The sequence below is a fragment of the Fringilla coelebs genome, assembly GCF_963513975.1.
Source record: "Fringilla coelebs genome assembly, chromosome: 27".
Taxonomy (NCBI): Eukaryota; Metazoa; Chordata; class Aves; order Passeriformes; family Fringillidae; genus Fringilla; species Fringilla coelebs.
The window spans coordinates 2,520,254-2,546,733 of NC_140053.1; the positions used below are offsets into that span (position 1 = coordinate 2,520,254).

General features: G+C 58.3%; 2 protein-coding genes across 6 annotated transcripts; both read left to right on the forward strand.

The window, feature by feature from the left end:
* Positions 1-289: 289 nt before the first annotated feature.
* On the forward strand, positions 290-11,656 carry CASC3 (CASC3 exon junction complex subunit). Of its 5 annotated transcripts, none has more exons than XM_084222181.1 (14): positions 290-562; positions 2,285-2,312; positions 2,606-2,643; positions 4,043-4,201; positions 4,278-4,429; positions 4,818-4,994; positions 5,197-5,882; positions 7,361-7,425; positions 7,623-7,737; positions 8,297-8,395; positions 8,978-9,192; positions 10,270-10,392; positions 10,547-10,623; positions 11,221-11,656. In XM_084222181.1, the coding sequence occupies exons 1-13, from the start codon at positions 296-298 to the stop codon at positions 10,580-10,582; spliced, it is 2,160 nt and encodes a 719-aa protein (XP_084078307.1). In that variant the 5' UTR covers positions 290-295; the 3' UTR covers positions 10,583-10,623; positions 11,221-11,656. The 5 variants fall into 5 exon arrangements, with proteins under 5 accessions (XP_084078307.1, XP_084078304.1, XP_084078308.1 ...); XM_084222178.1 differs by having other exon boundaries at positions 10,560-10,623; XM_084222182.1 differs by having other exon boundaries at positions 9,038-9,192; positions 10,560-10,623.
* A 4,105-nt stretch (positions 11,657-15,761) lies between these two features.
* RAPGEFL1 (Rap guanine nucleotide exchange factor like 1) lies at positions 15,762-26,153 on the forward strand (the record flags this gene model as incomplete). The annotated part of the gene is made up of 15 exons (XM_084222183.1): positions 15,762-16,191; positions 18,034-18,136; positions 18,548-18,704; positions 18,775-18,872; positions 19,265-19,377; positions 19,549-19,716; positions 19,797-19,894; positions 19,989-20,111; positions 21,344-21,522; positions 23,156-23,246; positions 24,231-24,281; positions 24,536-24,623; positions 24,713-24,777; positions 25,053-25,107; positions 26,029-26,153. 15 exons carry the CDS (start codon positions 15,762-15,764, stop codon positions 26,151-26,153), a joined length of 1,944 nt encoding a protein of 647 aa, XP_084078309.1.
* Positions 26,154-26,480: the final 327 nt, after the last annotated feature.

Here is a 26,480-nt window from a genome sequence, read left to right on the forward strand (position 1 = left end):
GTGGGGTCACTCGCGGACACACCCGCTCGCTGGTTTTATTTTATTATTTTTTTATTGCTTTTCGTTGTTGGTTTTTTTTTTTTTTTTTGTTCTTTTTTTTTTTTACAATAAACAAGGAAAAGGCCGCTGGGTGCTGATGATTTACCCGCCCTCGGGTCTGACGTCATTTCCGCGGGGCCGGTGACGTCACCGGCGCGCGCGGCGCGCGCCCCCTGGCGGGCGCGGTACCGGCGGGGGCGGGGGGGGGCGGGCGGAGGCCGCGCGCGCGGCGTTCCCGTCGTGCCCCGCGGCCAAGATGGCGGACCGGCGGCGGCAGCGCGCCTCGCAGGACAGCGAGGACAGCGAGGGCTCGGCGGCCTCCGACAGCGCCGGATCCGCTCCCGGCTCACCCCGCTCCGCCCGCTCCCGCTCGGGATCCGGATCCCGCTCCCGGTCCGGCTCGCCCCGGCTGTCGCACCGCCCGCCGCGCGGCGCCGCGGGGGCCCTCGGCGCTGGGCCGCGGGGCCGCGGAGCCGAGAGCGCCGGTGGGGCGGGGGGGAAGAGCGCGGCCGAGTCGGAGTGTGTGAGTGAGGGGCGGGCGGGAGGGGCCGGGGGGCTCTGGGGTGGGAGTGTGGCCGGGGGGAAGGCGGGGGGGCTTGGGGACACTGAGGAACCAGGGCAGGGAGGGGGCTGAGAGAGGGGTTCAGTCTCTAAGGGGGCTGAGTGAGGGGTTCTGGTCTCTAGGAAGGGATGAGAGAGGGTTCTGGTCTCTAGAGAGGGCTGAGAGAAGGGTTTGGGTCTCCAAGAGCGCTGACAGAGGGGTTCAGGTCTCCAAGGAGGTCCTTGGGGAAGAGTGAGAGAGCTGGGGGGCTCTGGTGTCGGGGGGACGCTGGGGACAAAGAGGGGGGTGATGAGCTGGGGGAGCACCAGTCTGGGGAATTGGGGGCAGTGGGCTGAACACCCATAATGTGTGGGAGAGCTGGGCTGGGGCAGCCTCGGCTGGGGTGGGCACTGCAGCTCCCCAGGACCAGGCTTTGCTCTGGCTCCCTGTGCCCTGTGGCTCGATCTCCCCAGCCTGAGATCCCATCCCTGCTCCTGGGGTGCTGGCCCTGCTCCTGGGGTCCCTGCAACAAGGCCAGGTGGGGGGTGGGTGCTGCTGTCCCATCCCCCCCCCCCCACCATGCAGTTCTGCTCTTGCAGTTCACATCCAGGTGCAATTCCCTCTTGGTTTGGGTTCTGCATGTGGTTATTTCCAGCTCTTTCCTGTTTTAGGTTCCAGGGCTGGTTATTTCCAGCTCCCCCTGACTCCCTAGGTGTTTTTCTCTGGTGGTTTTGGGTTTATCATGTCACCTTGGTCAAGTTGTTTGTGCTCTAGGGTTGTTGTTTCTGTACAGTTGGGTTATCTTTGTCTTTATGCTGGAATCATGGAATGGTTTGGTTTGAAAGGACCCTTAAAGCTCATCCAGTTCCACCTTCTACCATGGGCAGGGACCAATTTCCACTATCCCAGTTTAATCCAAGCCCTGTCCAGCCTGGCCTTGGACACTTCCAAGGATGGGGCAGCCACAGCTTCTCTGGGCAGCCATTTTACTGAGCAGTTTTCCTCCTCTGAGCTGTTGGCTTCTTCCAGCCCCTTCCCTGAGCTGGGTCCTGCTCAGCCTCTCTTTGTTATTCCCTGTTCTTGGCCTTTCCTTGGCTCTTGGTTGCTGGGGGAGGGATCCTGGCTCCCCTGTCACTGTCACTCTGTTCCCTGGAGACCCCCAGCACCAACAGGTTGTGCTTTGCTCTCCATATTCCCCCATTGTAGCTGCTCTAGAAGGTTCCTGGAGCCTTAGAAAGGCTCTGGGGGCCTGGAATTTGTTTCTTTTTGGTCACTGGAGCTGAACTTCCAAGGGTGGATGCAATAGGGTCAGGGTCAGACCTTGCTGTTGTCATGTGTGGGATCATGGGATGCTGGGTATTAGGAAAAATGGACATTAGGACAAAAGGACAGCTGTTAGGAAAAGGTCTTAGGGTAGATACTAAGAAAATGTTTTCTGAGGGAATTTTTTTTTATGGAAGGGGTGGTCAGGCACTGGCCCAGGCTGCCCAATTCCCTGAAGTGTACAAAAAGTGTGGATGTGGCTTCTGGGGACATGGTTTAGTGGTGACATGGGGCTGGTTTTTGTTGAAGGTTGGACCTGATCTTAAAGATCTTTTCCAATCTAAACAATTCCATTATTCTGTGTTTTTGTGAATCCATGTTGCTAGGACCTGGCTGCTGCCCTCCCCTCCTCTAACACCCCTCACTTTTCTCTCTCTGCAGGAAAGTGAGGATGGCATCGAAGGAGATGGTGAGTGATGGCTCTTGGCCAGGGTTGTTTGTGTGCAAAAGAATTAAAAACCAGACAAAGCAGCTTTTCCAACAACCCTATGGTTGTTGCCATGCCAAATATTCACTTGTAACAGCAGGCAAATGTGGGGTACAGGGACAGTGTCCCAAACTCTTCCCTGCTCCCCATAGCTGGCTGTGGCATTGATCCAGGGTGGTGCTGGCATCCAAATTCCCTTTGGGAGGGGTTTGGTCCCATGGCAGAGGAGCCATGTCCAGCCCTTCCCTGACCCCATCTCCTCTCCCTCCCCACAGCCGTGCTCTCTGACTATGAAAGCGCCGAGGACTCGGAGGTAAGGGTGACCTCTGTCCTGCTGAGCCCCTGATTCCCATGGAATTTCAGCACAAACCCAGTTTGTGTCCTTGGATCTCTTCCCCTGACCCCTCTGTCTCCTGAGGAAATGGCCTCCCCCAGCCCCTGGCACTGGGACCAGTGTCACTGTGCTGCTGGGGAGGGTGCAGGGCCAGTATGTGCAAGGGAAAACCCTCCTGGCTCCTCGCACTGGGAACTGGATTTGCCATGGCCAAGAAGGGCGTGGGAGGAGTGTGGGATGCTTGCTGGGTTTTAATTAGTTGGAATTCAAAAGCAAAGTGGTGGTTGGGAGCATCCCAGGGGCTTCCCTCTGTTCTGAGGGAGCAGCCGGAGGGGGGATACACTTTGGGAATTGGGGAGTGTTGAAGGAATCCCATCCCACCCATGCCTGGGGGCTGCAGGTTACTCTGGATTTTTAGTTCAGAACTGTAAAGTTTGAGATTTACAAGGAGTTTAGAAAAGTTTTGGTGTCTAAGAATTATAGTGAAGGCTTTCTAAGGAAAATCCATCTGTGTTTTGGGAATCTTGAGGGAAACAGTGTCTAGAGACCATCCAAACCACCAGGCAGAGGAAATCCACGCTGTTTATTTGGGAATTAATCTCAGTTTGGGAATTAATCTATGGTATTAACAAGGAAGGAGCTCTGCAGGCTGCAGAGGTGTTGGGACAGCTCCCAGAGCTCTTCCAGCCTGGAATCCCGCGTGGAGGCTCCCAGTGGCAGCAGGGTTGTTGCATCACTGCCTTGCCAGGATGACTCTGTTCCTGTACCTAAAAATAATGCCCGGCCTGGGCTTCCCCAGCGTAAACACCAGGAGCAGCCGATGTGCAAGGGCTGTGTTGAAAGAGGAAAATGGAGCAGGGTTTGGTTAATCATCCTGAGCTATTTTTAGTTCGGCTCCAGCCTCCAGAGGCTCCTGGGGGTGAAACCAGGTCATGCTCCTGTGCTGAGTGAGTCAGCTGAGGAACTCCAGGGAATTTGGAAACGTGGCCCTGGCTGGATCCGGGCCCTCAGTGTGGAAGGAAGGGCCTGAGATCACCAGTGTTCCCAGTCTGCAGGAGCCTTTTTGGAGTGGTGGGATGTCACATCTTTGTGGGGCAGCTGATCCCAGCTCCATTCCAGAAAACCTGTTGATCATCCCTCTCTTGGGAGAGCTTGGGTTTAACCTTTGCTTTTCCTGTAAATACACGGGGACAGGAAGAATTTTAGGAGCTAATCATCTGTTCTGGAAGAGTCATGTCTAACAGCTGGAGCAGGGATCTAACTCCACAACTGAGGGAATTTCTGGGCAATCTGTTGCTGGATCTTACTCCAGATTTGGGGAGATTCCTGGCAGATCTGTTGGTAACGGAGCATGTTTGAGTCACTGGGTGTCTCCCAGGCAGAGGAAGAGGATTACAGCGAGGAAGAAAACTCCAAGGTGGAGCTGAAGCAGGACAGCAACGATTCCTGCGAGTCGGCGGCCAGAGGGGAGAAGGGGAATGAGAAGGTGGATCCCAAGGGAGCGGTGACGGGCGAGCGGCAGAGCGGGGATGGGCAGGTGGGTGTCCCACGGCTCTGGGCTGGGGGCTGGCAGCAGGACTGCTGCAGTGGTGAGAGCTCCCTGCTTCTGACAGGAGAGCACGGAGCCTGTGGAGAAGAAGGTTGGGAAGAAGGTTCCCAAGCACCTGGATGATGATGAGGATCGGAAGAACCCAGCATACATCCCACGCAAGGGGCTCTTCTTTGAGCACGACCTCCGAGGGCAGACGCAGGAGGAGGAGGTCAGGTATGTGAGTGTCCCCCTGGGGCTCTGGGAGGGACAGGCCAGCTTCCAGGCCAGCCTCTGGCAGCAGGGCTCCTTGCTTCAGTGGGATGCACTGGGAAGGTGTGTGCTTCTATTACCTGCCAGGACACTTCAGCTCTTTGTTTTGAAGGAGAGATGCACAAAACCCACCAAAAAAGCCTCGTGCCAGGCAGCAGTGACTCTTCCAGCTGCTTTTCCCAAATAGCAGTGGGTCACCAGCAGCTGCTGGTCAGGAGGAGCAGGAGGAAGGAGGGATGTTGCCTCCTGTGTATTCCCTGCCGCAGGAATGCTCAGGCTCTGTATGGAACTGCTTGAAATTGCCATATCTTGACCTTACAGCCCCTTGCTCTTCCCTGTGCCCCTTTTCCAGGCCAAAGGGTCGTCAGCGGAAGCTGTGGAAGGACGAGGGGCGCTGGGAACATGACAAGTTCCGTGAGGATGAGCAGGCCCCCAAGACCAGGCAGGAGCTGATTGCTCTGTATGGATACGACATCCGCTCAGCCCACAACCCCGACGACATCAAACCCCGCAGGATGCGCAAGCCACGGTGAGCCCCAGAGTCACACCAGGGCCTGGATTGTCCTGGGGAGAGGGACCAGGTCCGGAGCTCCAAAGAGGGAAAGCTCTGTCACGTGGGATCATGTTCCTGGGGTTTCTAGATGTGCATGCTTTAAAGGTGTTCCCTGACACAGTGATTCTTCCCACCCAGGGGTTTCTTGCTAATGAATTGTTCTATTTTTCTCCCTCAGCTTTGGCAGTCCCCCTCAGCGAGACCCCAATTGGTCCAACGAGAGGCCCCCCAAGCCCCCGAGGCATCAGGGTGCCAAGAGCCCCTCGGCTCCTCCACGCTCCTTCAACAGCCGCAGCTCTGCCAGCACTGGCAGGATGCCCCCTGCCAGGAACTACCCCAGGATGGGGGGCTACAAGGAGACCCGCCCAGGCTACCGGGCTTCAGAGGCCACTGTCCTGCACCGGAACGGGGAACAAGCCAAGCAGGAGGGTGGCTACCGTGGGAAGCATGCAGAGCAGAGCCCATCAAGGGACACGTCCCCTGAGTTGGAGGTGGGACATGTCCATGGCAGCCCTGGGAAGGAGGAGGGGGCTCTGGAGAACCAAGCCACAAGTGCTGATGCTGTGCAGCCACCACCGGACAGACCAGTTGAGAAGAAATCTTATTCCCGGGCAAGAAGGACCAGAGTCAAGGCTGGGGAGGCAGGGAAGCTGGCAGAGGAAGTGCCTGCTTCTGAGGGGCTGGCTCCTGTGATTCCAAAACCCACACCAGCCGAGACCTCCCCCCCACCAGCCAAGAGCAACTGGGAGTCACCAGTGGAATCCAGCGTGGATGGACTTGGGCAGGAGATGAACCAGATGAACCTGACAGAGCAGAACTGGAGCCCGGGGCAGTCCCAGTTCATCCCGCCCCGGGAGCTGAGGGGTAAGTGGGAGCAGCCTCCTGGTTTTCCAGCAGCCCAGTGCCTCCTGATCTGTGTAGTTGGTCAGAGCTGAGCTGTCTCTGTCTGAGCCTTGTCCCAGGGTGGGTGCAGAGTGATGGTTCCTGCTGAGAAAGGTACAGTATGGATGCAACAGCAGAGAAAAAGGGAAAGTAAACATTTTCGTGTAGGTGAGTGGAATTAGGGCTGGGAAGGATAGAAGGGATCCTTTCCCTGTGATGTGAATCACAGGAATACTGACCCCTGCTGCAGGAGAGCATGAGATAAGGATCAATAATTGGGCTCTGTGGTGTCCTGCTGAGAGCAAAAAGGAACTTCTTCCTGTTTATCAGCTCATTTCCTGGCACTAGGATTTGGCTGCCAATAGCAAAGGCCTGGCTGGGATTGGCAAATCCCTTTGTGCCTGGGAGGAGGGAGGGACATGGGACAGAGTAACTCTGGTGCCAGCTGAGGACAGTTCCAGTTGCACATCCACAGAGAGGTCATCCAGGTATAATTATCCCTTTGCAGAATTAGAGTCTGTTCTAAGGAAGTGTTAGAATGCTTCCCGAGGGGAGTAAAACTGGAGCAAGGAGAAGGAAGCGACTTGCTGCTTTCATAAGTGTCTGTGAGGTTGAGGTCATGGGACCAGAAGTCATGGTACTGGTGGGACTGTGAAGTCTATGAGAACAGACCCCTGGACAGGCTGGAAACATCACAGTGGGATGAGATTTCAAAAATGATGAGATTGTCTGCTTTAGGGTTTTTTTTAATGCACAAAAATGAAGCATCTTCCCAAATTTCTCACACGCCAGCTCTTGGCTGCAGGTACATGATCATGTTCCATTGTGAGAAGGGTGATGATTCTGCTGTCCCTTTTCTGTCCCTAGCAGAGTAGGGAGGAGTTATTCTGGGAAGCATTTGCCTCCCATCCATCCATTCTGTATCCCTCTGTCAGTGATCCATAAGCACTTCCAGTGTTTGTTTTACCCATTTTCACTCGCTTGGAATCGCTTGTGATCACCTTGGCATTGTAATTTTAAGCCAAGGTTTAAAATTCACTTTGCTGTGAATTCACAAGGATTCGGTTTGCTGTTGAAATCCAAAGGATCCTGTGATAAAACTGTTTACACAGTGCAGAGGGTTTAAACTGCAGCTTCAGATCCCACGTGGATCCTTGATCCACCTGCAAGAGATCTGTGTCTCAGCAGACACAGAGCTCAGACCAAGACCTGAGTTTCAAGCTGGGGATTTAGTTTTGAAACAGGATTTAGGCATTGCTAAATGCCTAAAATAAATGAATGTGCAGCGACAAAGCAGCCTCTAATTTATCCCAAAATATTTAAAATCACTGGGGCCATGAAGTCCAAAGGTTCCATGTCATGGGAGCGGGAGCTGAGCTGCAGCCACGCCCCCGGGTGAGGCAGCTCCAGCCTGGGAACCAGCACAAGCCACAGTAATAACCAGTCTGTTCTTTCCTCAGGTATTCCCAACCATGTGCACGTGGGAACTGGGCCACCGCCGCAGTTCAACCGGATGGAGGAGATGGTAACGCGTGATCCCGGAGCGTGACTCCGGCTCCGCGGCACACGGGCTCTAATTGTCTTGGGGTTGTGCTAATTACAGGCTGTTGATGGCTCAGCCTTTCCCTTGTGGGGGTGTTTGGGGGTGACCCAGGGGAGGTTTGGCAGTTGGGGGTGTGGGGTGGGTGCCCCACAGCCCCTCTGATCCCTGGACTCTCGCAGGCAGTGCCGGGGGGGCGTGTGAAGCGCTACTCGTCGCAGCGGCAGAGACCCCCCGTGCCAGAGCCCGCGCCTCCCATGCACATCAGCATCGTGGAAGGGCACTACTATGACCCACGTGAGTGTTTCCTTCCTGCTCCTGTGGCTCTGTGTGATCCCTGCTCTATGTGAGCAACTGGAGCAGGGATCACCCCCACTCCTGTTGGGGTTGGGACTGTGTCTTCTCTTTGGTTTGTTGTAGTGGCGCTGTGTCCTCTCATACAGTGTCTGAAAGGCAGCTGGGAGCCTGCCGGTTGTGTTTAAACCCATGGAATTATCCTCAGTGTTATCCCCTCTCTATGCCAGGGCTCTTAGGACACCCCAGTTCTTCCTGAGAACTGGGATTTAAATTGAACTTTAAATCAGGTCTTTGACTTTGAGCATGGGGAGAACAGGACTGGGAATGGATTAGGAATTCCCTCCAGCATTTAAAGTGTTAGAGAAGAAATTCCCTGAGTATTTTCCTGCTTTCTAAAAGGCTTAGGAGGCTTTTCCTTAGGGAACATGTCCCATCTGTGAGCCCTGGAGCCTCTGTGTGCTGTGGGAGCCCTTGGGGCAGGCTGGGCTGTGTGTGCCCAGCTGCAGGGGAATGAAATTCCATGGAGCTTTTCCTCACAGCCTGTCATGTGTTGTTGCAGTACAATTCCAGGGACCAATCTACGCCCACGGTGAGAACCCAGCCCCGCTGCCGCCCCAAGGGATGATTGTGCAGCCGGAGATGCACCTCCCTCATCCAGGTGAGGAGCCTGTGGGACACCCCTGGACCTGGGGAACAGAGAACTCTGCTCTCCCACAGCCTTTATCACAGAAGGGAATCCATTTTCCTTAATTTCTACAACATGAAAGAGACCTGCTCCCTCCTGCAGTGAGGTTGAACCAGTATCAGTTTTAAGGAAAGAAAAAATAGGTGTTTCTAGAGCTTCCAGCCAGTGCAGGACAAGGGGAGCTGAACCTTTGGCAGCTCCCAGCTGGATGTTTGCAGGTCCCTGTGGGGCCTCAGCAGGCTGGGCCGCTCCCTTCTGTGGGCACTGGGCTGGTTCCTTACTCCCTGGCCCTGTAGCTCAGGAAAAAGCAGAACTGGGAGCTGTCTAACACGTTCTCTGCTTGCCCACACAAATTGTTTCCTGCAGTGGAGCTGCCGTGGGGCCATGTCTGGTTCCGCTGAATCCGGAACTGGGGAGGGGGCTGTGCCCTGCAGCTCTGTGTCCCTCCCCAGCATGGGGCTGCAGAGAACCCTCGGAGCAGAACGTGCTCCTTCCTGCTGCCACCCAGGGACGCTCTTTTTCGGGTGACATCCGTGTGCTTCCCATCACCTCCAGGTTTACACCCCCACCAGACGCCCCCTGCCATGGCAAACCCCGGCTTGTACCCCCCACCAGTGTCCATGCCCCCGGGGCAGCCCCCGCCGCAGCAGCTGCTCACTCCGACTTACTTCTCCGCCCCTGGAGTGATGAATTTCGGGAATCCTGGCTACCCCTACCCCCCTGGAGCTCTGCCCCCTCCGCCCCCTCCTCATCTCTATTCCAACACACAGGTAAGCCGGGTGCGCCGCGGCTCCTTCCCAGGCAGGAACAGGTGGGATGTTGTGGAGTGTGGGGTGTGTTCTGTGAGGTGTTCCTGGGAGAGGATGTGCAACAGCTCCGTGGGGAAAGGCTGCTGGCATCCCAGAAAGGATTGTTCTCATGGCAGCTGTGCAGCTCCCTGAGTGTGGCAGGCAGTGGGCAGTGGGTGAAATCCTGTCCTGGGGGGTATGAGGTGTTCCCTTTTGGAACAGGGAAACGACCCCTCCAGGGCCCTGCTGAGCCAAGGATACCTTGGGAATGGCTTTGGAAGTCACTTGTGTTTGAGGTGGAGGCTGGGAACTGGCTGGTGTGAGCAGCATGGGGATGGATTTTTGTGCTCCATGGCCCAGCTTGGTATCTAAGGTTGCTGCTGGGCAGCGAGGAGGCAGATTGGATTGGGTCCCTGAGGGGACAGATCAAATCAGATCCTGTAGGGACAGGGGTCAGATTCCTGTGAAGAGGCAGATCAGATCCCTCAGGAGGCAGATTGGATTGGATCTCTCTGAGGATCAGACCCTATGAGGAGGCAGATAGAGCAGTTCCTTGAAAGGGCAGATGAGACCAGAGCAGACCAGATCCTGGTGCAGTGGCTGGAGCAGGGCTGACAGGCTGTGACTGGAGCAGGGCTGACACGCCGTGGAAGGCTGGGGAGCTGCATGTTCCCTGAGCTCCCAGCCACCCCTGCCCTTCCCACTGCTCCAGCTCATCCCAGCAGGACCTCACCCTGCTTTGAGGGCAGTTTCCCCCAAGGCTGCAGGGCTGGATGTGCAGGGGAGCTGTGTCCAGGCAGAAAAGCTGCTGTTGGGAAGTTCAGGCATTCCATGGACTGCAGGGTGAGGGAATCCCATCTGCACAGGCTGTGTCCTGTCCCTGCTGGAGTTGGGGGACATTGATGAGGGGTGGGGACACACAAGGGGCTTCGGAGGCTGATCTCTGGAGGGCACAGCCCCTCTTGGCTCTGGCTGGGGCCAGCTGTCCAGCCCCAGTGGGTGCCAGGAAGGGCTCACAGGGCCCCCCAGCCCGGAGCTCTGATCCTGCTGCTCCTGCAGGCGCAGTCCCAGGTGTATGGGGGGGTCACCTACTACAACACTGTCCAGCAGCAGGTGCAGCCCAAGCCCTCCCCGCCCCGCCGGACGTCCCAGCCTGTGACCATCAAGCCACCCCCTCCAGAGGTACCATCCCCTCACCTTTGGTCCTTGTGTGTGTGTGATGTCACTGGTGTGTGTGTGAGGCTGCAGTTCCCTCTCCCATCCCAAAAAAATAACGTTGTTCTTTTGTAAGGGGAAATCTTAAACTGTCTCATCTCTGACCTGTCCCAAACCTCAGCTTCTCGTTGCAGGTGGTAAGCAGGGCTCCAGTTAATTTGAGTTACTTAAATCTTTAAAACTAAAACCACGTAAAAAGTAAGTCTGAAGTCGACTCTTTTTTATTTTGTTTGTTCAGGGTAGAAAACAGGACAATTTTGAGAGGGAAAAATCCAGCCCTGGCTGGAGGAGCTAGGAGGCAGGGAGTTCTCTGGAAGGATAAACATTGAAAACTCAGCAGATAATTCAGGCAGTAGAGTTAAAGGTTTTTCAGGATGCGAGTGCTTCCCTGTGCTGGGAATGATCTCCTTGCTCCAGTGCTGTGAGCTGTGCATGTGTGAGCGTGCTGGAATGCCATGTGTGTTTTTGGTTTCCCTTTCCATACCTTCTTCATGTATGGGGGCCAAGCAAGCCCAGACCCGGGCAGGCATGTGCCGGTGGGTTCCTGTACATGGGGAGGGCTGAGAAGCAAATTGTGTGATAGAGGGGCCCTGGAAAGGCCTCGTGATGGAAAAATCTGGAACCATGAGGCGAGGTTGGCACAGGGGGCTGGTTGTGCCCAGAGGGGCGGGTGTGGGGGGTTGCCAACTGGGGTGGGGTCTTGCTGGCAAGACCCAGCCATAGCACTGTTCCCCCCACATAGGGGTTTGGGGGGCCCTAAACCTCTGCTGCTCTTCCCTCTTCCCCCCCTCCCAGGACAGCAAAGGTGAAAAATCAAAGGAGAGGAGCAACACGTAGGGACACGGCCACAGGAATCCCAGCACCAGACTCAGCCCCTCGGCAAGGAGGAAAGCTGCTCCTTGGAATGGCTCCTTCCCTGCGTGGAGGTGAGGCAGCAGGATGAGCCACCTGCACTGTGCTCAGGACCAGGCACTTCCCCCGTGGCCTGAGCAGTGCCTTCCCAAAATCCATCTTGCTGCTGCCCACCCCCCCTTCTCCCCCGTGCTGGGGCCGCCAAAGAACCAACCCCTGAGTCGGTCCTTGGCCACAAGTTCTCCCAACTTCTCCCCGTTACTAAACGTTCCCTGCTCCCTCCTGGGATGTCAAACTCCGCTGGCTTGATTGTGGTCTCTGTTTTTATTTAAGGAATGAAGCAGCTCCTTCAGTAAAGCTGATTTGTTTCTTTTGGGTATTTCGTTTTTATTTGTTTGGGTGAGCATCAGTGACATCCCCCCCACCCCAGTTCATTTTTCTTTTCAATTCTCTCTTCAATTAGCAAGTTGATTTCTGCCACTTTTGGAGCAGGGGAAGGGCAATGGAGCTGTGGGAAGCTGTCAGGAATGCGCTGCCTGGGCAGGAACCACTTAACTTAGGAGTTCCTCCTGATTCTTTTCCCAACAAACTGTTGGTAACTGGTGTGTGTGAGCTCTCAGGGGAAAATCCACAGGGTGACCCCCATCCCTGCCACCCCCAGCAGCACAAGGGGATGTTTTCACCCTCCCTCTGCCAAATCCATAGAGAGAGTGAGAGGGGGAGGTTTGTGGGCACCCAGCACCCCGACGCTGCCCAAGCAGCCCAGCCAGCACCCAAACCAGCTCAGCAGGGCCAGGTTTGCTCCCAGCACTTGGGTGTTGCTGCTGGGGCTGTGGAGGGTGTTGGAACCTGCCCCAACGCACCGGGCTGGGCTCTGGCCTCACAAGGAAGCACCTCAGCCCTGCTCCAACTCCTGCCTCACTTCCCCACGGCAGCCTTGTGTCCCCTTTGGGATTCCTGACCCCATGGGGTGACTGTCACCACAGCTGTGCCACGCTGCTCCTGGCTGGCTCTCGTGTGCCGCAGTGCTGCCGCTCCGCATCCTGCCAGCCCCAAGGCTCCGGCCCCGCTTCGGCTCCGGCTTGGCCACGTTCTCGAAGCCGTTTGCAAATTGCATTAGGAAACTTGGCAGGGCCGGCTGCTGATTCCTGCCCATTCCTGCCGGTTCCTGCTGCTCTCCTGAGCACGTGCCGGGACGCCGTGGGGACGCGCCAGCTGCCGGGCAGGCACTGGCTGAGGGGGACGTCACCGAGCGAGAGGTGGCTCTGCCACCCCGTCCCCATTTGTGACCAGGATGAGGGACCAGCACCCACCTGCTCATTCTGTGTGGATCCATGCCTGGCTGTCCAGCAGAAATTCCTTTATATGATGTTTGTGACTCCATGACCTTTTGTGTCTTGTTTCAGCCACCAAAGCAGAATCCCCTCATGTTTTAGATGTCACCAGGTGTCATTGACACATTGGTCACACGAGTGAAATCCTGGACCTTACACCTCCATGCTGGGGTTTTGGTGTTATTTGGATTCCTATGGGATGCACATTTCTAACAGCTTTATAGGAAGCAGGCAGCTCTTTTGTGTCCTTCCTGTGGCTGAGACCCACAGAGACAGTGTCCACCTGAGCTTCGCTGGCGAGACTGGTGCCACCTCTGCTGTCTCCCAGGAACTGCTCCCTCCCTAGGGGCCGTTCTCCCTTCCCAGGAGCCACTCTCCTCTTCCTAGGTACAGCTCTGCCCTTCTCAGGAGCTCACAATGGGACTGAAATTGCAGCTCTGCTGTGCCTGGCACCAGCCACCCTCACTCCCACACCCTGAAAGCAGCTGTCACCCATCCCCAGCCCAGCTCTGCCCCAGTAGCGGGGCTGGAGGGAGCCCCTTGTCTCTCTGGGGGTTGGAGGGAGCCTCACTGACTCACGGGGAAGGACCAACTGTTGTGTTGGTGGTGCAGGAGCTGCCGCCCGCAGGTTTGTGCCGCACTGCCTCTGCCTTGGCAGCCACAGCCTCCTGCCAGCCCCCTGCCCACGCCAGGTAGAGGTGGGGGGCACACACCCCACTCCTGTTACACCCTGATCCTGTGGATGGAGCATCACGGTGAGCTCTGCCTTCCTGCAGCCAGGTTTGGCAGGGGAAGGATGCTGGTGGGCCCTGCCTGTGCCATGCTGGAGGGGCAGGGGGGCCCCTGCTCCCCCCTTTGCATCCCACTCCCTTTTCCCCCCCTTCCCTTCAGCTCTCCCCACTTTCTGCCCTTACTTCTGGCAGTAGGGTGGAGGTCCCAGAGCAATTCCAACAGCAGCAGCAGTAGGAGGCATCACCTTCCTGCCCACGTTGCTGTATGATCCCTCCCCAGTGCCACTGCCTCAGTTTCCCTCCCTGGCAGCAAGAACAGGTCTGAGCATAGTCCAGGATTTGGCTCAGCCCTCCACAGGGACCTCATGGAGGAGCTGCCCCAATCTCATCTCCCCTTCCCCAACTGCCTGAGTTCCTTCTCCCAGCGCTGCAGCTGGGAAGTGGGTTAAGGCGCTGGCTTGGGGAGGGATTTTTCCCGGGGTGTAATTTTTCCCTCCTACACACGGTCTGTTTTGAGCAGTGCCTGGAGGCTTCGCACCCCCAGCTCGCTGCCGGGGCGGGGGAATGCGCTGGCTGCCAACCGAGGGAAGCGCCCGCTCCAGATCCCAGCTCGTTAGGAGAAATAACAGCAAATTAATTAAGCCAATAGTTTGCTCTGCACCAGCAGTGCCCCCATCCCTGCCGACACCGGGAGAGGGGATGGGACAGGCTGGATCTGGAGCACCTTTCCCGGGGGGAGCATTGCCCTCAGCATGGCACAGTGCTCCAGGTCCCTCCTGCTTGTGTGGCCCAGTGCATCCCCATTGCCACCAACGAGCGGGGTCTCTCTGTGCCTCAGTTTCCCCTCCTGCCGTCAGGAGAAGCCCCTCTCTGCATGGCTGAACCTGGCCAGCAGCACCACTTGCACCCACATCTGAGAACCCCTGTCCAGATGCTGTGGGGAAAGGGGATGGAAGAGCTCAGCAGAATGGGATTTTTGGGGGTGTTGGATGGGCTGTGGAGGATCTGGAGGCTGGAGGAACAGAGGAGGGACGTGCCGGGCCGTGCCGTGCTGTGCCATCCCGACAGGACCTCATCCAGCCGGGGATGAGGATGTGGGGAGGTGTTTTGCTGCTCTCTGGCAGCCGCATGGATGGAGTTGCCAGGCAACTGCCGGGTGGAGGCGAAGCGGGAACAAAGCGGGAACTGCCGGGACCCTCGTTCCTCCATCTCCACCCGAACCCCCTGGGTAGTGGGGCCCAGCAAAGGCCATGGGGTCACTTGCTGCGTCCCCCCGGCCGCTGCCACCATCCCAGCCCGGAGTTGCCGCAGGGCCGTGTTTTTGCAGGGGGATGGACCCGAGAGGGAGAAGGGGACTGGCACCTGCTGGCCTGTCCAGAGGGTGCAAGGTGGGGCTGGGGACAGTGGGCATGGGCAGGATGGATGCTCAGCACCCCGCGGGAGCGGGGAAGGAGGATCAGCCCCAGGCAAGCGCCACATCTGGCCCTGCCCTGCCCCAGAACCTGCCCCGGAACCTGCCCCGGCACCTGCCCCGGCACGCTGGGGCCCGTTCCAGCCTGGCAGGCGGCGGAAGTGGGGGGGTCTGGCAGCCACCCCGACCTGCCCACCCTGCCCGCGGGGGAACCCAGCCCCAGGGGTGCCAGGGTGGGGGATCTCGCACTCACCCCCGGCCTTTTCCCACGCTGCGGCGGGAGCAGAGAGCTGGCCTGGGGGTCGGGGGGTTGCTCACCCCACAGCTGGGGATGTGCCCCCCGTGCAGGGGACACTGGGGAGGGGCGGTGCCATGTGCCCCTGGGCTGGTATGGGGGAACTGTGGGGGTGTGCGGGTGGGAACCGGGCTGGGGGGTGTGCCGGGGGTGTGCCGGGGTTGCGAGGCAGCAGGGGGCTGTGGGGCTCTGCCCCCCCGGTCGCGGTGTGTGACAGTGGGGGGTGACAGGCTCTGGGCTGTGTCCCCCAGGCGGTACGATGTGTGTGGGGGGGAGCGTGGTGGTACCCCGGGGATGCGACAGGGGAATGCGGGGAGATGGGTGCGGGGGTGCGTCATGCATCACCTGTGCGGGGAAAGCGGGGGTGCGGGGGGGGGAGGGCACCGTGTCCTGGCGCGAGCCGGTGTCACCGCAGCCCCGGGGCGGGTTCGGTACCGAGTGCGGTGGTGCGGGGAGGGGGCGGGCAGGTGTCGTTGGCGGGCCCGGGGGCGGCGGCGGTGCGGGGAAAGGGGCGGGCAGGTGCCGGGGTCGGCGGCGGCGGGGCCGTAACGGGGCGGGGCGGTGCTGGCGGCGGGGCCGGTGTGGGGCGGGCGCAACGCGCAGCCGGTGCGGGGCGGGCGGGGAGCGGTGCCGCGGCCCGAGCGGAGCCGAACGGAGCCACCACCGCCGCCGATGGGCCCCTGAGCCGCCGCCGCCGCCGCGCCCGGGCGGCCATGAAGCCGCTGGAGAAGTTGCTGAAGAAGCCGGGCTCGCACCTGCCCGTCCGCCCCGCGGCCCCCCCGGGGCAGGTACCGGGGCCGGGGTCGGTGCCGGGGCCGCGGCGGCAGAGCCTGTCGCGCCCCCCCGCCTCCCCGGAGGAGCCGGCGGGGCCCGCGGGGCCGGTACCGGGGGGCGAGGGCCGCTGGCTGGAGCTACGGCCGCCCGAGGCTCCGCTCCGCTCCCCTGAGGACCCGTCACCGGGCTGCGACCGCGATCGGGACCGGGACCGGGACCGGGAGCCGCCGAGCCCGGAGCCGCCGCCCGCCGCCCGGTGCTGCTGCGGCTGCGGCTGCGCCCCCGCCGCGCCCGCGCCCCCCGAGCGGCTCCTGGCCGCGCTCCTCGACCGGCTGCCGGCGGCTGCACACGGGAGGGGCTGCGGGGCAGGTACGGGCTGCGGGACCGCCGGGACGGGCTGCGGGGGTGCCCGGCGTGGGGAGCGCGTGGATCGCGGGCGATGCGGCGGAGCGGGGAGAGACCGGGGGCGGCCGCTGCTTGCTGGGAGGATGCGCCGGTGGATGCTGGGGTGGGGGACAGCGGGGTGGGGAGCACTCGTGCCCGGTGAGGCGGGTGGCCCTGCACGGGGCACAGCGGTGCCCGCTTGGGGTGACAAGGTCAAAGCTGGGTCCCCGCCGGTGCAGGGCATCGGTGACAGTGGGGTGCGCAGGAATCTGTGGGGTGGACAAGACAGCACGGCAGAGGGGCTGGCGAGGATCCGGATGTGGCAGTGCCAGCTCGGTGGGGGCCGGGGGTGGCCGGGCAGCGGCAGTCACTGCAGCATCCACCTCCCGGTTGGATGGTCCTTAACATCCTCCTGGTGCTAAAATTAGCCCCGACGGGAGCTGCAGTGGAGGGGGGGGCGGTTGGATGCCCCTTTCCTCTGGCACAGGCCACCCGGTGCTGTCCCACCGTGGCTGCCCGTGCCCAGGTGTCGGGGTGGTTTCGGTGTCAGGGCTGGGTGGGAGCCAGGCTGGCTGCAGGTGGGTGTGGGAGCCTTCCCACACCGCGGGGATCCCTGTCCCGGCCAATCACCCTTGGCTGCCGGGAACAGAGGCCGTCAGGGACCCCAGCCCACTGCTAGCCCCCTGCTCCAGTGGTGCCAGGGCCAGGATTGGGTGCAACCACCAAGAGGAGCCCTCGGGTAGGGGCGAGCTGGGACTGGCAGCGCCAGGTCCTGCCTGCACAAGCACGCTGCCAGGCCTGGTGGTGCCCGGGCTGGCAGGGAGCAGGGGGGCAGGAGCCAGCACGGGGGTCCCGACACGGGGGACATCCCTGTGAGTCTGGGGTACAGCATGAGTGCTGCAGAAGGATGGGGAAACTGAGGCAGGGCTGGGGGGAGTGTTCAACTCCTGCCCCACAGGCAGAACCTGGGAGGGGACTGCACTCGGGGTAGGGGGCTGGGGGAGCTGGGGGCTGTGCAGCTGCACCCCCCGTGCTGCCGGCGTCCCTGGCTGTCCCTGTGCCCCAGACTGCGTGTCCCGCTTTCGGCAGCAGCTGATGCCCCCTGGGTGCTGTGCCCGGCGCGGGAGCGTCAGGGGATTCTCTGCCCTGGCTTGGCACTGCTCCGTGACCGGGTTAACACTCTGGAGAGTGGCTGGGGGGATGCTCTGCATGGCCCCTCCGTGGGTCAGCTCCTTGGGCCTTGGATGGGCTCTGGGGTCCCACCACAGGATCCCCGGGGCACCAGGGCTGTGCTGGTGCCAGGTGAGGGAGCGGTGCCTCGTCCAAAGGTCGCGGCGGTGACTGGTGCCGGCTCTGACGGGCACAGACGCCGGTACCGGGCGGCCCTCGGCTCACCTGGCCTCGCCAAAACACCTTCCCAGGGCGGTGCCACCCGCGCTGCCCCAGAGAGCCCGGCTGTGGCACCCGCCCGGTGTGCCCCAAGCTGCCTGCCTCAGTTTCCCTCTGCCGTGTCCTGCTGTGCCCGCGGCCGGGCTCTCACGAGGCTGCCGGGTGTGCCGGGGCGTCGCGGCCCCGGTGCCGCCCTGCCGGCGCCTCTGCCCCCACACCGGCTCGGCCGGGCCCGGTTGCCCCGGGGCTGGGAGCGGGCCCTGAGTCAGCGCCGGCCGCGGGGGGGTTCGCGTGGGGCTCGGCCTCTCCCGGTGTCACCCTGCGAATTACCACGGCTCCTCTCACCCATCAACCCCGCCGGGCATTGGGGTGCTGGGGGGCTCTTTGGGGCTTTGGGGAGGGGGGGTGTGCCCACGCCTGTCCCCCCTGTTCCCCCAGAGTCGCTGCTGGATGACATCGTGCTCACCCACTCGCTGTTCCTGCCCACCGAGCGCTTCCTGCAGCAGCTGCACCAGCAATATCCTGGGGGGCACGAGGGTGGGTGAGGAGGGGTCCGGGGCTGGGCATGAGGAGGGCATTGGGGTGCAGCGAGGGTGGGCATAACGGGGTCCTGGATGGGACATGGTGGTGGCACACATCAAGGTGCAACCAGGAGGGCCCCAGCATGGGCACCAGGGTGCCGTGGAGCTGGCACAAGGGTGGCAAAACGGTGGGCATGGGGGTTGCAAGGAGAAGGGGGACGTGAGGAGGGGGGTGGGGTGCTATAAGGGGGCTCACAGGAGCAGCAAGAAGGGGATTGGGGTGCCACGAGTGTGGGCTACAGGTTTGGGGGGCAAGGTGGGCAGTGTGGTGCATACAGGGAGGCTACAACGACTCTGAGTGAAGTCCCTCGGTGCAGCGGGTGCTGGGGGGTGGCCGCGGGTCCCTTCTTGCCCTGGCACCTCCTTGACAGTGGCACCTTTGTGCTGGCGGCGGGCAGCCCCCCGGCGCGCTGGGAGGAGGGGTCGGGGCTGCGGCGCAAGCGGGCGGTGCTGGCCGTGCTGCTGCACTTCCTCGAGACCTACAAGGGGCTGCTGCAGGAGGAGGAGAGCGCCGGGAAGGTCATCAAGGTGGGTGTCCCCTTCCCGTGTCCCCCCCTCAGTCTCGGGAGTCCCGGCCCTGACACCTCTTGCTCCACAGGAGCTTTACCTGCTCATCATGAAGGACACGTCCCTGTACCACGAGCTGGAGGACGAGATCATCAAGCTGCACCAGCTCGTGGAGACTGTAGAGCTCAAGTGAGAAGAGGGTCAGGGGGTCCTGGGGGTGCCTGGGGGCAGGGGTCCCTGGGGGGAGCAGGGGTCACCATCGGTCAGGAGTTCCTATGGGGTCTGGGGTCTCTGTGGGACAAGGTTCCCTCGGTCCTGGGGGTCCCTGTGGGTCAGGGAGTCCCCAAGAAGGACAAGGAATTGTGGCCCTTGGGGGGTGCCCAGGGGCTGGAGGGGTCACCCACCCTGGTGCCCTCCTGGGTGCACCTTCACATCCAACTCTGTGCCCCCTCATGCCCTCGCCATGCGCAGCCTCGGACCCCTCCTCCTGCGCCCACCCCCCTCCTCTTGTGCCCACCCTCGGGTCTCGGGGTGCATCCCCGGGGTCCGGGGCCCTGCCTGAGCCCTGTTTGTGCCCCCAGGGTGGCCGACGAGACCCCCCCCCCGAACAAGCAGGTGAAGCCGCTGTTCCGGCATTTCCGCCGCATCGACTCCTGCCTGCAGACCCGGGTGGCATTCCGGGGCTCTGACGAGAGTGAGTGACTCCGGGGGGACCTGAGGGGGACAGGGGTCCCCTCCATGTCCCACCACAGGACCGTACCCTCTCCGGGTCTGCTCCGTGCCCGCTCCGTGCCTCAGTTTCCCCGGCGGGCGGTGCTGGGGTGGTGTGGGGGTGCCCGGCGCTGACCCCCCGCCCTCTCCCCAGTTTTCTGCCGCGTGTACATGCCCGACCACTCGTACGTCACCATCCGCAGCCGCCTCTCGGCCTCGGTGCAGGACATCCTGGCCTCGGTCACCGAGAAGCTCCAGTACTCGGAGGAGCAGAGCGCCCGCGGGGACGCCCTCATCCTCGTCACCATGGCCTCGTCCGGAGGTGCCCGCGGGGCCGGGGGGGCTGCGGGCGGGGCTGGGGGCTCCTCCCGGTGCTGACCCCCCCTCTGTGCCCCGCGGCAGAGAAAGCGGTGCTGCAGCCCAGCGAGGAGTGCGTGTTCACCACCCTGGGCATCAACAGCCACCTCTTCGCCTGCACCAGGGACACTTTTGACTCCCTGGTGAGTGGGGACCCCCCAACACCATGGCCAGAGCAAGGGGACCCGGGGGGAGACCCTCCCAGCCCTGAGGGCCCCGTCCGGTGTCCCCTGGCAGGTGCCACTGCCCGAGGAGATCCAGGTGGTGCCGGGGGACACCGAGATCCACCGAGCCGAGCCCGAGGATGTGGCCAACCACCTGACAGCCTTCCACTGGGAGCTCTTCCGCTGCATCCACGAGGTTCGGGGGCTCCCACGGGGATGCGTGTGTGGGATTCACACGTCCTCTGAACAGAGGGAGAATATTAATAATAATTCTTCCTCCCAGGATTTTCCTGGGAAGCTGTGAGAAAGCTCACAGAGAGAAGGAAAACAATTCTTGTCTCAATTTCTGCGCTTGTCGTTTGGCACGTGTGGAAGGTGTTACGGGGATTGTTTGCTAAAAGGGATTTGTTGGTTAGATTCTAGTGATAGTGGTCTTGTTTCATTTGACCAAGTGGAGCCATGTGTGTATCAAGTAAAGATGTTAGTTTTTTCTTTAGTATAGTTTTTTATATATATATAACAGTTTTAAATTTATTTCTTTCTTTATTTATTTTCATATAGTTTTGTAGATTTTTTCTTTAATATAGTTTTATATGTACTATAATTTTTATTTATTTATTTTATATTGTTTTATATTTTTTCTTTAGTTTATTTTATGTATATATTATAATTTTATATATAATTATTTATTTTTATATACTTTTTAATATATATATTTCTGTAGTATAGTTTTATATTATAGTTTTATATATAATTATTTATATATAGCTATATATTTTTCTTTAGCATAGTTTTAGATATATTATAGTCTTATATGTATTTTTATATTTTTTTCTTTAGTACAGTTTTATATATTATAATCTTAGATTTATTTATTTATTTATTTATGTTTTTTTCTTTAATATAGTTTTATATGTATATTATAGCTCTCTATATAATTATTTTTATATAATTAATTTATTTATAGTTTTATATATTTTTCTTTAGTATAGTTTTATATATATTATCATTTTATATATAATTATTTATTTATATATAGTTATATATTTTTCTTTAATATAGTTTGTATATATTATAGTTTTATATATTTATATATTTTATATTACATATATAATATTTATATTATTTATTTATATATAGTTTTATATCTTTTTCTTTAGTATAGTTTTTAATAGTATCAGTATTAGTGTAGTACAGTTTAGCATAGCTTACTAAAACATTTGTTCAGCCAGCCTTCTGCAGTCATAGTCAATACCAATTATTCACCATCAGAGAATAATTTTAATAAGAATTAAAATTTAGATTAAAAAGGTTAGATTAAAAAAAATTAGATTGAAAAAAAGATTAAAATTAAAATTAAAGAATTAAAAATTTAATTTTTTTTTAAATTAAATAATCAGTTTGCTGTGATGTGCGCGTCCCCCGCAGGTGGAATTTGTGGATTACGTGTTCCACGGGGAGCGGGGCCGGCGGGAGACGGCGAACCTGGAGCTGCTGCTGCAGCGCTGCAGCGAGGTGCAGCACTGGGTGGGCACGGAGCTGCTGCTCTGCGAGGCGCTGGGCAAGCGCGCCCACCTGCTCAAGAAGCTCATCAAGATCGCTGCCATGTGAGTCCGGGGGCAGGGGGCTCTGAGCCAACCCCGAGGTGTCACAAAATCCTTTTCTCCCAGTCCCGAGAGCGAAGGAGAAGCCAAGACTCTTCTGTTCTGGTCCCCAATGTTGTTTATTTTCTCTTATCTATGACATTCTGTCTCTGACCTGCTGAGGTCAGTCTGGCAGGTCAGTTCTGGCACACTCAGCACCTTTAAGGCCGTGTCAGTTTTTTAGTATTAAATAAGAAGTATAAAATAAAAAAAAAAAATAGTATAAAAAATTTAGTATAAAAATTAGCATTAAAAAATTTAATATAAAATAAAAAAATAGAGTCTATGTAGTTCTTAGTATACTAAGAACTAAAAAAATAAAATTTTTAATACGAAAAATAAATTTTAAAAATTTAGTATAAAAATTAGTATTAAAAAAATAAAGTATACGTAGTTCTTAGTATACTAAGAACTAAAAAATTAAAATTTTTAATACTAAAATTAAATTTTTTATACTGAAAAATTAGTATAAAAATAGTATTAAAAATTTAGTATAAAATAAAAAAAGAAAGTATACATAGTTCTTAGTATACCAGGAACTAAAAAATTTAAATTTTTCATACTAAAATTAAAATTTTTAATACTAATTTTTAATACTAAAAATTAGTATAAAAATTTAGTGTTAAAAAATTAGTATTAAAAATTTAGTATGAAATTAAAAAAATAAAGTATACATAGTTCTTAGTATACTAAGAACTAAAAAAAATAAAATTTTTAATACTAAAATTAAATTTTTTTGTACTAATTTTTTTACTTAGTATACTAAGAACTATGTGTACTTTATTTACAATAATTTTCCAATACCTACCACCTGTGTCAGACAGTCTGTCTCCACTCTAAACCAATCCAAAAGTGCCACCATCCCAGCAGAAGATGGAGGACAGGAAGAAGAAGGACAGGACACGCCCAGATCCCTCCATCTTGAACCCCCATTCTAAATCCCCAAAATTTTACTTTTTCACCCTGTGACAAATGCACTATCATTCTACTCAAACCCTTGTGGCTTGCACATCCTCACACCAAGCTGGCAGTTTCTTTTGCCAGGGGTTAAAATCGAGGGCACACAAGGTGTCTTTGACTCTGTGCCGAGGTCCCTGAGCCTCCTGACAGGGTCTTGAGCCCTCCAGGGCAGCCAGAGGAATGTCCTGTATACTAACAACTACGTGTACATTATTTACAATAATTTTCCAATGCCTTTCACCCATGTTAGACACTCTAAACCAATCCACAAGTGTCACCATCACAGCAGAAGATGAAGGACAAGAAGGAGAGGAAGGACAGGACACGCCCAGATCCCTCCATCTTGAACCCCCATTCTAAATCCCCAAAATTCTACTTTTTTTACCCTGTGCCACATTAACTATCACTCCACTCAAACCCCTGTGGCTTGCACATCCTCACACCAAGCTGGCAGTTTCTTTTCCCAGGGGTTAAAATCGAGGGCACACAAGGTGTCTTTGACTCTGTGCCGAGGTCCCTGAGCCTCCTGACAGGGTCTTGAGCCCTCCAGGGCAGCCAGAGGAATGTCCTGGCTTCTGACAGGGGGGGCAGGGTGCCAGGGGGTCCCTGTGGTGTCCCTCACACTGTCCCCCACCAGCTGCAAGCAGAACCAGGACATGCTCTCCTTCTATGCCATCGTCATCGGCCTCAACAACGCCGCCGTCAGCCGCCTGCGCCTCACCTGGGAGGTGAGCAACGGGGTGCCCCCCGCCCCCAGCGCGCTCCCACATCGTCCTGTGCCCTTCTGAACACCCCCAGGGGCTCCCTGACCCTTCCCTGGGCTCCCTGACCCTTCCCTGGGCTCCTGACCCTTCCCTGGGGGGACCAGGGGTCAGTCACCCACCCTGGGGAGGGAAGGGAGTCCTAAGGGGTCTGGGGTCCCTGTGGGACAAGGTTTGCTTGGTCCTGAGGGTCCCTCTGGGTCAGGAGGTCCCTGGGGGTCCCTGTGGGTCAGTTCCCAAGAAGGACAAGGAGTTGTGGCCCTTGGGGGTGCCCAGGGGCTGGAGGGGTCAGTAGCAGCCCACCCTGGTGCCCTCCTGGTTGCACCTTCACCTCCAGCTCTGTGCCCCCCTCGTGCCCTGACCCTTTCCTGGGTGATCCCTGACCATCCCTGGGTGATCTCTGGCCCCACCTGGGTGCTCCCAGGACCCTCGGGGTGCCCATGCCCACACCTGGCTGCTCCCAGACCCCTCCTGGGTTCTTTCAGATCCTCCTTGTGTGCTCTCAAAACCCCCCCAGGAGCTCCCTTCCCCTTCAGTACTCCTGCAACTTCTCTGGGTGCTCCTGGACTGCCCCTGGATGCTCCCAGGATTTTCTGAGCGCTCCCAGACCACCCCTGGGTGCTCCCTGACACTGCCCAGGTGCTCCCAGGACCCTTGGGACGCTCATGCCCACACCAGGCTGCTCCCAGACCTCTCCTGGGTTCTTCCAGACCCCACTTTGAGTGCTCTTGGAACCCTCCAGGACCTCTCACCCCCACTTCAGTGCTTCCAGGACTCCTCTAGACGCTTCCAGGCCACCCCTGGATGTTTCCAGACCTTTCTGGACACCCTCAGATGCTCCCTGACCTTTCCTGGGCTCTCCCAGAACCTCCTGGATGCTCCTGCCCTCCCCTTTGGTGCTCCCTGGCCCTGCTGGACACTGCCCACCCTCTCCCCTCTTTTGTCTTCCAGAAGCTCCCGGGGAAATTCAAGAATCTGTTTCGGAAGTTTGAGAACCTGACGGTGGGTGAGAGGTGTGGGGGCTGCTGTGGGTGTTGGGGGGGGGGGGGGTCCCCAGGCCTCCCCTGGGGGTTTTGGGCTGCTGGTGAGCAGGGGACATTCCCAAGGTGTCCTGGGCTGTCCTGGGCTGTCCTTGCCCCTCTCCCCCAGGCCACCAGCCCCATATCCATGGCCACCAGCATGGGGGGGGATCCAGGGCATCCCTGGGGAGCCCCCCCAAAGCCTGACTCCCCCCCCCCCACACCATTTCCCCCCAGGACCCCTGCAGGAACCACAAGACCTACCGGGAGGTGCTGGCCAAGATGAAGCCCCCGCTCATCCCCTTCGTGCCTCTCATCCTCAAAGGTGAGGGGGGGGTCTCAGGGGCTTCCCCTCGGTGGGCTGGGGTCCCTCTGGCACCCCACGGGGCCCCCATCACCCCCTCTCTCCCCCAGACCTGACCTTCCTGCATGAAGGCAGCAAAACCCTCCTGGACGGGCTGGTCAACGTGGAGAAACTGGTGGGTTCCAGGGGGGAATGGGGCAGAGGGACCCCCAGGATGAGGGCAGCGGGGAGGGGACCCCCCTGAGGGGCTGGAGGACCCCCCCCCTTTCCCTGAGGGTTTGGGGTTCCCCTGTCTGGGGGGTGGGAGAATTCAGGGTGTCCTGGGTGCAGAACAGGATCCAGGGGGGTCCCTGAGGGTGGGGGTTGTGCAGAAGGGGTCAGTGGTCCCTGGGGGGATGGGGTGGGGTCTCGGGGGGCTGGGGCTGACTCTGGGGTCTCTCTGTGTCCCAGCACTGCATCGCTGAGAAAGTGAGAACCGTGAGGAAGTACCGGAGCCGCCCCCTCTGTGAGTGGGGGACGGGGAGGGGGCCCTGCCGGGGCTGGGGGGCACTGCTGGGACTGGGGGGGCACTGCTGGGGCTGGGGGGGCACTGCTGGGGCTGGGGGAGCACTGCTGGGACTGGGGGGACACTGCTGGGGCTGGGGGGCACTGCTGGGGCTGGGGGGGCACTGCTGGGGCTGGGGGAGCACTGCTGGGGCTGGGGGGGCACTGCTGGGGCTGGGGGGGCACTGCTGGGGCTGGGGGAGCACTGCTGGGGCTGGGGGGGCACTGCTGGGGCTGGGGGGGCATTGCTGGGACTGGGGGGGCAGTGCTGGGGCTGGGAGGGCACTGCGGGGGCTGGTGGGGCATTGCTGGGGCTGGGGGGGCACTGCTGGGGCTGGGGGGCACTGCTGGGGCTGGGGGGGCACTGCCGGGGCTGGGGGGGCATTGCTGGGACTGGGGGGGCAGTGCTGGGGCTGGGAGGGCAGTGCTGGGGCTGGGGGGCACTGCTGGGGCTGGGGGGCACTGCTGGGGAGGCCCACACGGTCCTGAACCTGTTGTGCTGGCCCTGAGGGATGGGGATGTGGCCAGAGCATCCTCACACCTCTTTGTCCATGTCTCTGCCTCCCTAAATGCCTGCATCCTCATCCCTTATCCCTTCACTCTGCATGCCTGAATCCCCATCCCTCCATCCCTGTCCCCACATCCCCATTCTTGTGGGGCCATTCCATCCTCCCATCCCTTCACCTGCATCCCCTGCATCTCTTCCATCCTTCAATCCCCACTTCCATGTTGCCATCCCCTCCATCCCCACATCCTTGCATCCCCACCACTGCCTTGCCATGCCTGCCTACTTCCATCCCTCTCCCTCCATCCCTCCGTCCCCATTCCCCCACTCCCATCCCCATCCCTCCATCCCTGTTCCCCGTTCCGGGGCCGTTCCCAGGCCTGGAGCTGGAGGCGTCCCCGGCCCAGCTGCAGACCAAGGCCTACGTGCGGCAGCTGCGCGTCATCGACAACCAGAACCTGCTCTTCGAGCTCTCCTACAAGCTGGAGCCTGGCAGCCAGTGAGGGGGGGCCCTCCCGGGACCCCCAAACCCCGGCACCCCCCCGGGGGGCCCGGAGCCCCCCAGCACTGACGCACTTTGCCCAGCCCCGGCCCTTGGGTGCTGCCCCCACCCTTGGGGAGGGGTGGGGGGGTGGGTTTGGGGACCCCCTGGCGCATCCCCCTCTCCCCTGCCCCTTCCCCTGGCTGGGGCACAGGGGTCCCTGGGGGGAGTCATGTTCCTCCCCCCATCCCCTCTATTTTTGTATGTGTGGCCCGCCCCATCCTTTCCCCCCCCAGACGTGTATATTTTGTACCGCCGCTGTCCGGAATTGTACATTTATTTTTTAAGA